The sequence below is a fragment of the Notamacropus eugenii genome, chromosome 1 (assembly GCF_028372415.1).
Source record: "Notamacropus eugenii isolate mMacEug1 chromosome 1, mMacEug1.pri_v2, whole genome shotgun sequence".
Lineage (NCBI taxonomy): Eukaryota > Metazoa > Chordata > Mammalia > Diprotodontia > Macropodidae > Notamacropus > Notamacropus eugenii.
The window spans coordinates 458,655,190-458,664,654 of record NC_092872.1 but is presented as its reverse complement, the minus strand read 5'-3'; the positions used below and the strand labels follow the sequence as shown (position 1 = coordinate 458,664,654).

General features: G+C 40.9%; 1 protein-coding gene across 2 annotated transcripts in view; it reads left to right on the top strand.

Annotated features, from left to right (window-relative positions):
• The first annotated feature begins 3,264 nt into the window (after nt 1-3,264).
• Nucleotides 3,265-9,465, top strand: part of URI1 (URI1 prefoldin like chaperone) — a 61,905-nt gene continuing 55,704 nt past the window's right edge. The window contains exon 1 of one of the 2 annotated variants that reach the window (XM_072632102.1): nt 3,265-3,405. In XM_072632102.1, coding sequence (XP_072488203.1) covers nt 3,374-3,405 — 32 coding nt within the window. In that variant the 5' untranslated portion in view covers nt 3,265-3,373. The remainder of the gene's footprint in view (nt 3,406-9,465) is intronic. The other variant, XM_072632101.1, reaches the window with a different exon arrangement.

Genomic DNA, 9,465 nt, shown 5'->3' with positions numbered 1-9,465 from the left:
AAGAACTGATCATGCAGGGGTGCTACTCTTGTTAAAAGAAGGAACAATCCCTACCTCATCCTATTTTGGATACAGCCCTTCAGTTGACAAGATATGGTGGTCCTTTTCCACCTCAACATAATGTTGGTAGGGACCAGCCGTCAGGTGAAGTGGGAGTTAACTCAAATAGCTGGGCTTATGCTGAGTGTTTTGACTGTCTTCCCTTCTATTTTGTCTTTCCTTCCCTAAATAGATGATAGAACAACTACTTTGAGTCAGACATATTCAAACATTGACCTTGTGAGTCCTGAAAGGTCAGAAGGTCCTGGAAGGTCTTTAAATGCTAGTGGCTGCAGTTTCCCTAGGGTGGCAGTGGCTGATGGCAGGAGAAACATTGGAGAGAGAGGCTACCCAAAAGAAAGTCAAGCTTGGTTGCTTGATTGAATAGTGTCAATGGAAGTACAAACATAAAATGGCTAATTAACTTCCTTAAGAAATTGTTTATGTTCCTACTGAAGCTAAAACATTATCCTCCCAGTTGATTGTACTAGTAGTAAGTTTGATGAATTCTATTTAAAGTAATTCTGTAATGAGCATTGTTTCTTTTAAGACTATCATTTCATTTGGTGTAGGAATAAGTTACCTGCACTGTAACTAATGTAGCTTGTGCATTGTATGCATCTTTTACTTTTTCCCTTTTAGAAGGGAAACCCTGGGGCCAAAAGGTATTTGATTAGCCAATGAGTATAGGTGGAAGGAAGGTAGCCTAAAACTGATGGGGTGCTTGGGTACGTGTACTTGAACCCCAATTCTAAAAAAAAACCCTTTAAAAATCACATTTCTTCCTAGCCTCAAAATATTATCCCAAGCAGTTTCTCCCCAGCTCAAAGACACAACCTGCCCTACCAACAACCATTATCTCCCTTCCTGCTATAGCAGCCAGCTGCACCTATAGAACTTATTAGTCTAAACCAACAGGGTACTGACTGAACTGGGTGTGCACTGGATCATAATGACATTTATTACTCACTGACCAATCATATGTATCCTAGACTTAGACATACGTATATTCACTTACATTTATCTTTTCTAACAAGACAATGATGAGAGCAACCTGGTATTTCTGAGCCAGCCCTGATTGCTAGTTGTCTTAGTGACATTTCAGGCCTAAAACCACACCTTCATGTAGCCCCCTCCTTGGGCTATTTCCCATGAGCTTTGGGTAAAATACCTGCACAGCAGATACCAAAAGTGCATGTTCCTTTAAGAACTGACCACTCCTTAACCATTTCCTAATCTCACCCCCAAACACCTAGTTAGCACATTTGGCACATGTTTTCTATAGAACATCCTATATAAACTTTCCCTGTACCCCTTTAAGGGTTGTAGGTTCCCTAAGAAGTTTTGCCCGCTGAAAAGTGTAATAAATCTTTACCATGATCTCAACAATGTATGAGTCCGTGAATTCTTCTCCAGATGACCTGCCCCTGGTACTCTGGTCTTTGTAGGGGTCTCACACCCCCCTTCCAGGTCTCATCAAACCCTTTCATTAGAGGCCAAGGCTCCTCATAAATAAACCTGGCATTGGGTCCCTTGTTTTGGTACAGGGTAAGGAGTAGAAGAATCCCTGAGCCTCTGCAAATACCAGGAGAGTGTCTGTGCTAGAAACGTATGTCCTTATCACAATAAGCACTTAAAATGTGCTATTTTTTTTTTTGTCATTTAAAACTTTTTACAAGCTAGTTCTATTTTTCCAACCTTGTCACACTTTTCTCCATTTCACACACATTGTCCATAGCGTTTTCTTGGTAAAGATACTGGCATGGTTTGCCATTTCCTTCTCCAGAGGATTCGCACACATTAGGTTCAGGCAAACTTGCCTACAGAAACAAGGCATACCATCCTGCTTCTCTTTGCCTGTGTTTTGGTTGATCCTCAGGCTTGGAACACCCTCCTTCCTCCACGTTACTTTTTGGAATCCCATTTCTTTCAAAGACAAGTTCAAGCATTACTATCTAGGGCTAGGCAAAGACATTTGTGATTCCCCCAGTTGCTACTTAGTATCTCTTCCCTCTCAAATGCCTTGTATCTCTTCCCCTATCTCTTTCCACATGTAGCTGCATACCTACTGGACAGCTGTCTCCTCCAAAGGGATCGTAAGCTCCTTGAGGGTGGTTTACTGTTTCTCATAGGTCATTTTCTCATCAGTGCTTAACGGTGTTTATCACTTATTATAAACTTAATAAATGACTGCTTTTTGATTAGGGAGAAGAAGGAATGTGAATGGGACAGGAAGGTATCTATTTATTAACCCTATGTACTCTGGTCAAGTCCATTTTCCAGCCTTATGGATGATGCTATGAGTTAGAAAAATTCCTAGAAGGGACTTGGAAGAACTGCACTTGTCTGGTCCCGCCTTTACTACTGAAGTTGCTGTTAAATGTTGGGGGAGTTCAGGTTCCTATAGAGAGAGGTCTGTTTCCTCAGCTGTAAAACGTGTGGGGGGATGGGGGCGGGGCAGAGGGAGTTTTGTAGCAGGTTTCTCCTAGCTCTGAAAATCTTCTGATGTCTGGTGAAGTCAAGTTATGAACCCTTGATCTAAAGTCTGTTTTCCCACCTACCAATCGTTGCTCCGCTCTAGCACAGCCCTAAGGAGCCCCTTCTCCCAGCCATCTGACAAGCACCTGCAGAAGCGAGCAACACTGAAGAAAGCGTCTCATTAGGGAGGCCTGCCTGAGCAGAGACGGGGCGCAGGCGCAATGGGAAGCCGGAGGGTAAGGAGGCCGACTAGAGACAGGCCCTCGCCGCCGCTTCCCAGCCTGCAACGCGGGTGGTGGGGCGGGGCCTCGTGCTGGGGCGGGCCTAAGAAGGCGGGGCTTAGCTCTGGAGCCGCCGACGACGTTGGGGCTGCCGCCCGCCTCCGCGACTCCTGCCCTCGGGCCTTGTCCCACCCCACGCCTCCCGCTCGACTTCCACGAGCCGGTGGCGACGCTGCCGATAATGCGAGTGTGAGATGCGGGCCCGGCCACCCCGGACAGGAGCAGCGGCCGCCGCAGCCCTAAACCGGTCCCGAGCCCTCTCCGCCTCCGACTCGGCCTCTGCTTCCGTCTCAGCCCCGGCCTCGGCGGCTGGCGCGGCGCGCGGGGCCCTGCGCGGTGGCAGGTGGAGAAGCGGCAGAGGCCGGGGCAGAACGCGCACCCCAGAGAGCAGCCGCCGCCTCTATAAACACTGCTTTAGGACTCAGTAGCCCCTTGTAGGCCCTCGGTGGCCTTGCCCCCACCCACCCCTAGCGCCCCCCCTGAAGCCCCAGCCGCCCCCTGCACGGCCATGGAGGCCCAGCCTCAGTCCAGCCTCAGCGCCGCCGCCTCCTCCACGCAGCCGCTCCGCTCGGAGCATGTGGCGAGGCTCCGGGAGGAGCAGGAAAAGGTAAAACACTTAGTGTCCTTCTTCCTTCTCGCACCCCCCCTTCACTCCTCTCGTACCCCCTTCCTCATTTCCCCTAGACCCCCTGTGGCCGGTTCCCCTACTTCCGCTTTCCTCCTCTGCCCCTAGGGGAGGCCTGGGCAGCCCCGCCCCTTCCATTTAACCCTAGAAATTGGAGGTCACGCTGCACTTGGTGACCCCTTCTTCCTTCCCTTACACCCCATTTTACACGGTGAAAAGGAGAAGCCGTAACTTCACACGCTTTCTTTTGTCCGTGCCAATTTACACGTGGGTAGGGAAGCCTCGGGGAAGGGCTGCGCCACCGCCCCTGCCCTCCTGCCCTGTCTGAGTCCTAGGCTCCCCTGGTTAGTCTTCTCTCTTTCCCCTTCCGACCCCCGCCCCCCCTGTACCCCCCCAGACTCAGGTGATTCACTTCTGACTTCCTTTCTTGGGGGAGGGGGCGTTGACGAGCTTTTTACCTGCCCAGGCGTCACTCTCTTCAGAGTCCCTCCTCCCCACCCCCAGCCCTCCGTACCGCTGCGCTCTGCCTTGGAAGAGAAAGTGTTGGACCCACTTGGGTCACGTGCTTCTGTTTTCATCTCATGAGACCTGGGTGACCCTGGTGAGCCGAGGAAGTTAGTAGGGGGTCAGGGAATATTCTTAACTAATCTGATGAAGGAGGTCAGGGAATAAATAGTTTAACGTCTGATCACCTTGCAAAGTTTTGAAGTTAAGTGAAAGGGCAGGGTTAAGCTTTTTTGGTTGGTTGATGTAACTTTTAAATTGAACATTTGGTTAAATTATAATTTTGTTTTTCTCTCACTATGTAAATACCTGTTACCTTAAGTTTTTTCTCACCTAGTAATATCAATGCTCAAATGTAGCTTTAAATGTTTTTTATTAAATTTTTTTAATATTTGTATTTGACTGTTAGGATTTGAATAATTAAAAATTTTAGTAACTATATCATTCTGAAGGATTAAACAGTTATTTTGTGCCAGAATGAATGTAAATTCCTGTTAAATACCTGTCGTTTTATTACATCTTAATTTCAGCTCTTGTCGTTATTGTATAAAGGGATTGGGAGGCAGCTTATTCTCTAGAAATAAAGATTTGGAGTTTGTGATACTTGGATCCTAATCCTTTTTCTGATTCGCTGCCTCTCTGGATCTTAGCCAAGTCACTTAATGCCTCAGTGATCTAGACAGTTCTCTAAGACTGTTACAGAAATGTTGCCTACCTGTCTAGCCAGCATTTATAGAGCACACATGCTGTACAAATATTGTCATTTTGATCCTCTCAACAGGGTGAGAGGTAAGTACTATTATCCTCACTTTACAAATGGGGAAACTTAGAGAAGTTTTAAGTGATTTGCCTAGGGTTACACTTACAAGGGTGAGAGGGAATTTCCACACCAGGAGTTGCTGTACTCAGTACGCCAAAGATCCAGTGTTTCCCTCTCCCTCCTCCCCCTTTTGTGTTTATAATAACAAGCTTTTAGACAGGTCAGTGGAAAAGTCTTTTTAAAATTTTGAATTGTATTTGCCAAAACTATATTCAATTTCAAAATGCAATCTTAATTTTTGTGTAAACTGGCAATTTACAAATCTGGTTCCAATAAATATTTTTAGATTGTTTTAAGGTACCATTATAGTACTTCAGAGTACTTCAGATTTCAAAACATTGTTTTAAATTACCTTTTTAAAATGCACACAGATTTTTGGGGGAGATGTCATGAAATAAAACAAGTATAATCCTTTCTTTAAGACATCGAAAATAAGGGACTTATTCAACTTTTGTTTCATGACTGATCTTGATTGAAGTGCATTTCTTTTTTCTTCACAAATTGTTGTCAGTGGATTGTATTTAAACATGGTGGTTCTCTAAAAGGAAGTTTTTGAAACATTTTTACAGTGTAAAGCCAAATAATTTTTTTTTTTTAATTCATGGTTACAAGAGTTAGCATGGTGTGTAGTGGATGGAGAGCTGATCCTTTTTGGAGTCAGGAGGACTGGGATCCAGATCTCTGCCTTTCAGCACAGATCTCTGCCTTTCAGTATTCTGTGCGACTGTGACATTGCAGAAAAGGTGCCCACCTGCTCACTCAAGAATTTCCCTTACATTAGTTAAGTCAAATAGCCATTCTCTAGGCAGGGCCGTGTTTAAGCAAAGAAACTTTGTATCTATCATTTTGCCTTTTTTTTTTCCCCAAAATGAGGGGTTTGGACTAGATTCCTGAGTTCTTAAGGTCTCCTAATTCTGGATCTGTGATCCTAAGAAAGAAACTGGTTTTATTTCTTGTTGGTAAGCCTTTTTTTAAACTTTTATTTTATCATTGTTATTTTTGTTACTCTCTGAATTGGTGAAAACAAGGGCTTTGGAGAACTCTGTTGTTCTCACTGTTCACTTTTGGGGAAGCCTTTGTGAGCTTTGTGGATAGCTAGGTGGCTCAGTGGATAGGTTGCAGGGCCTGGAATCAGGAAGATATCTTCCGGAGTTCAAATGCAACCTCAGACAGACTAGTTGTGTGACCCTGGGCAAATCACTTAAACGTGTTTGCCTCAGTTTCCTCATCTGTAAAATGAGTTGGAGAAGGAAATGGCAAACCACTCCAGTACCTTTTACAAGAAAACCCCAAAATGGGGTCACAAAGGGTTGGATATGACAGAAAAGCAACCAACATTATGAACCAAATTTATGTTTGCCCTATTTGTAGTAAAATGATTTGCATGTAATAGATTGATTTATGATCTCTAGTGAGATTCAGGAAAGAACATGATGTCTCTTAAGAGTAATGGTTTGTTTTATTTTAATGCTAGGGTAGCTAATATGCAAAGGGTACATTGTCTTCCTTATTTTCATTTAGAGAAAATACAAGCAAAATTGCCTTGCCATATTCTTAGAGCTACCTCTGTAGCTGTTCTCTGTAAGCATCAAATATGGTGCAAAATTACTTCTTTGTGGCTTATTACTTTTTGTTAGTATTAATTTGGCACACAAGGTTAGCAAGTGTAGGACTGTCATGGATATGTAAAATGACTCCCAGTTCCTGGTAAAAGTCTCCAGTAAGTAGATCAGAAAAGACTATTCCTAAATGGATTTTCTCCAGTGGAAGAGGCAGGCCAGGGGGGGCTATAAATTAATCTCTTTAGACAGTTGGACTTTAAAACATAGGACAACTTTACATAGCATATTTTATAATTCAGTTAAAATACTTTTGGGGAAAATTTTAGCCTTTATTAACAAATCATTGTTAGCAGTCAAATGTTTATGATACCAGTGGAATATAGACTGGTAAAAGATAATCATGGTATCATATTTTTGATGTATAAAAGGAAAACATCTTGGTATTTTAATAATAGTGGATTTTATCTTTTCATAGCTGTTCTAAGAGGAGATGGATATAATGGATAAATTAAACACCATTTTTATAATTTATTAAACAAATTTTTATTTAATGCTTTTTGGCTTTGTTTTTTAAAGTTTAAACCACTAAAATAAAATAAAATTAAGTTTCAGCTTTTTTACTCTGCTTATCCAGTGATTTAAATGCTAAGGAACAATGAAATTATCTAAAATTTGGCAGCTTGAGGGAAAAGGATGAAGCAAATGAGATCTCTGTAGTCCATAAATTCAATAAACGACCTACATGCAGTGATGAAACCTTATCATTTAATGTTGAATCGCATTTAAACCCTTATTGGTTATAAAGACTTTCTCTAGACATTTTCTTGAATTTGTTTTTTATATGTACCCTAGAAATAAATGAAGAAAAATTAGGAATTTCAGCTTTTTTAGGAAATGCTATAGATTATACAGTTACAGATCCAGGAGTGGAAGATCTAAGGTGATGTTATTTTAGTTGTTTTTAATGAATACAAGCACATTTTTACATAGTTACCAAATATAAGTACAGGTTTTCCATATTTGAGGGAAGTACCCCTTGGTTAGTTAGCAAAGTTTTGATGTGGTCAGCTTTTGATGCCTTTTCCCCTCAATATAGTATTGTTTGTGCAATATCTGTACCTTCTTGCTTTTCCTCCTTGTAAAAATTCAACAGATATTTGTGAGGTGCCTATTATATGTAGGCTTTGATGCAATATATGTTACAGAACTCAGCATAAAGTAGGCTCATCTTGGCATTTTGTTAAAGGAGTTTCATCTAGAGTTCATTCTTTGCATGATGGCAATGGGATTGCTGTTTATCTATTATATAGATGTTTGCTTTGAAAGTATCACTTAGAATGAGTCTCCAGAGTCTGGAGATTCTTTTTCTTTAAAGGATTTTTTTTCCAGATGTAAATTAAATTTAAAATTCTATTTTGATTTTTAAAATTGTATATAGTCTTGTATCATAAAGTTGAGTGATATTGTGTATCAGGGATCATGTCTTCTCCAGATGAGAAATCAAATATAGCCCAGAACCTAAGTTCCCCTTAATATTATTAATACATTTGACTCTTATTAATATATATTATAGTTCCTGAATGTTATTTGAAAATTATATTTTCTGAATATTATTAATATACTTATTGATCAAGATATTTTTTGAAATTCTTCTTTTGAAATTGCCTATACAGCTAGTTTATCAGCTGCGCTAGAAAATCAGTTTAATCACTTTGTAGTGGTCACACTTTTAAAAACAAAACCAAACCCAAACTTAGATGGTATTGCCTAACTTTTATCACTCACTATTTTCTTCAAACTTGATTCTAGACATTGACTGTTTCCAAACACATAGGTCTCCCTAACTTAAAAAAACTGTCAGTTGATCCTGCCGTCTCCTTAAATTTTCAAATTATCTCTTCCCTTTTATAGTGAGAGTTCTAGAAAAGACTTCCTCCAATTTGTTGCCTCTTCTTCCTTACTTCCTGCGTACTTCTCAACCCCTTTATCTAGCTTCCAAGCCTCTCACTCTGCTAAAACTGAAGTTCAGTTACGTTTTCTCAGTTCTCATCCCATTTGAGTTTCTGTAGCTTTTGAAGCTATCACCCACCATATTTTCCTGGCTTCATTCTTTGGTGTCTAGGATATTGTTTTCTCCTGGTTCTCATCTTACTATCTGTTCCTTTTCAGTCTCCTTTCTTAGATTATTTGTCTCTTGCCTCTTAAGTATGTATGTGCTCAAGGTTCTGTCTTCTTTCTGTACTTTGCTACCAGAACAGTTTCTGTCACATATTAAGTGCTTAATAAATACTGGTTGATTGAATGGTGATCTCATTAGCTTTCTTGGGCTAAGTTATCTCTGTACAGATGATTCCTAAATATGTACATCCAACCTTAAATATTCCCTCTTATGAACTCTTGTCAGTGTGTCCAAAATTTAACCAATTATCTTCCTATTATACATATGCCCAACCCCCCATCCAATTTCCTTATTTCTTTTAGTCATCTTAACAGTGTGTTTTCTCAGTCATCCTTGACCTGCCCCCCCCCCCCCCCATATTAGTTGCTGAGTTTTGTTGATTCCACCAGACTGAAAAAAATGTCATTTTTACCCTTTTCACTTCTCATGGAACCACTGCCCTTGTTTAGACTCCCATTTTTTAAAATGTTTTTTTCCTTTAAATTAATTTATTTAGTTTTAATTTTCAGCATTCACTTCCTCAAGCTTTTTGAGTTTTAAATTTTCTCCACCTCTCACCCCTTCCCCAAGACTGGTGTGCAGTCCAATAAAGGCTCTACATATACATTCCTGTTAAACACATTTTCACATTAGCTATGTTGTAAAGAAGAATCAGAATGAGTGGGAGAAACCACTAGAAAGAAAAAAAACAAAAAAAAGAGCAAATAGTATGTTCCAGTCTCCCCTCAGACTCCACATTTCTCTCTCTGGATGTGGATAGTTTTCCATCATGAGTCTTTTGGAGTTGTCACAGATCCTTGTATTGCTGAGAAGAACAGAGTCTATCAAAGTTAGTCATTGTACAATGTGACTGTTACTGTGTACAGTGTTCTCTTGTTTCTGCTCATTTCACTCAGCATCAGTTCATACAAGTCTTTGCAGATTTTTCTGAAGTCCATCTGTTCATTATTTCTTATAGGATAATAGTATTCTATTAC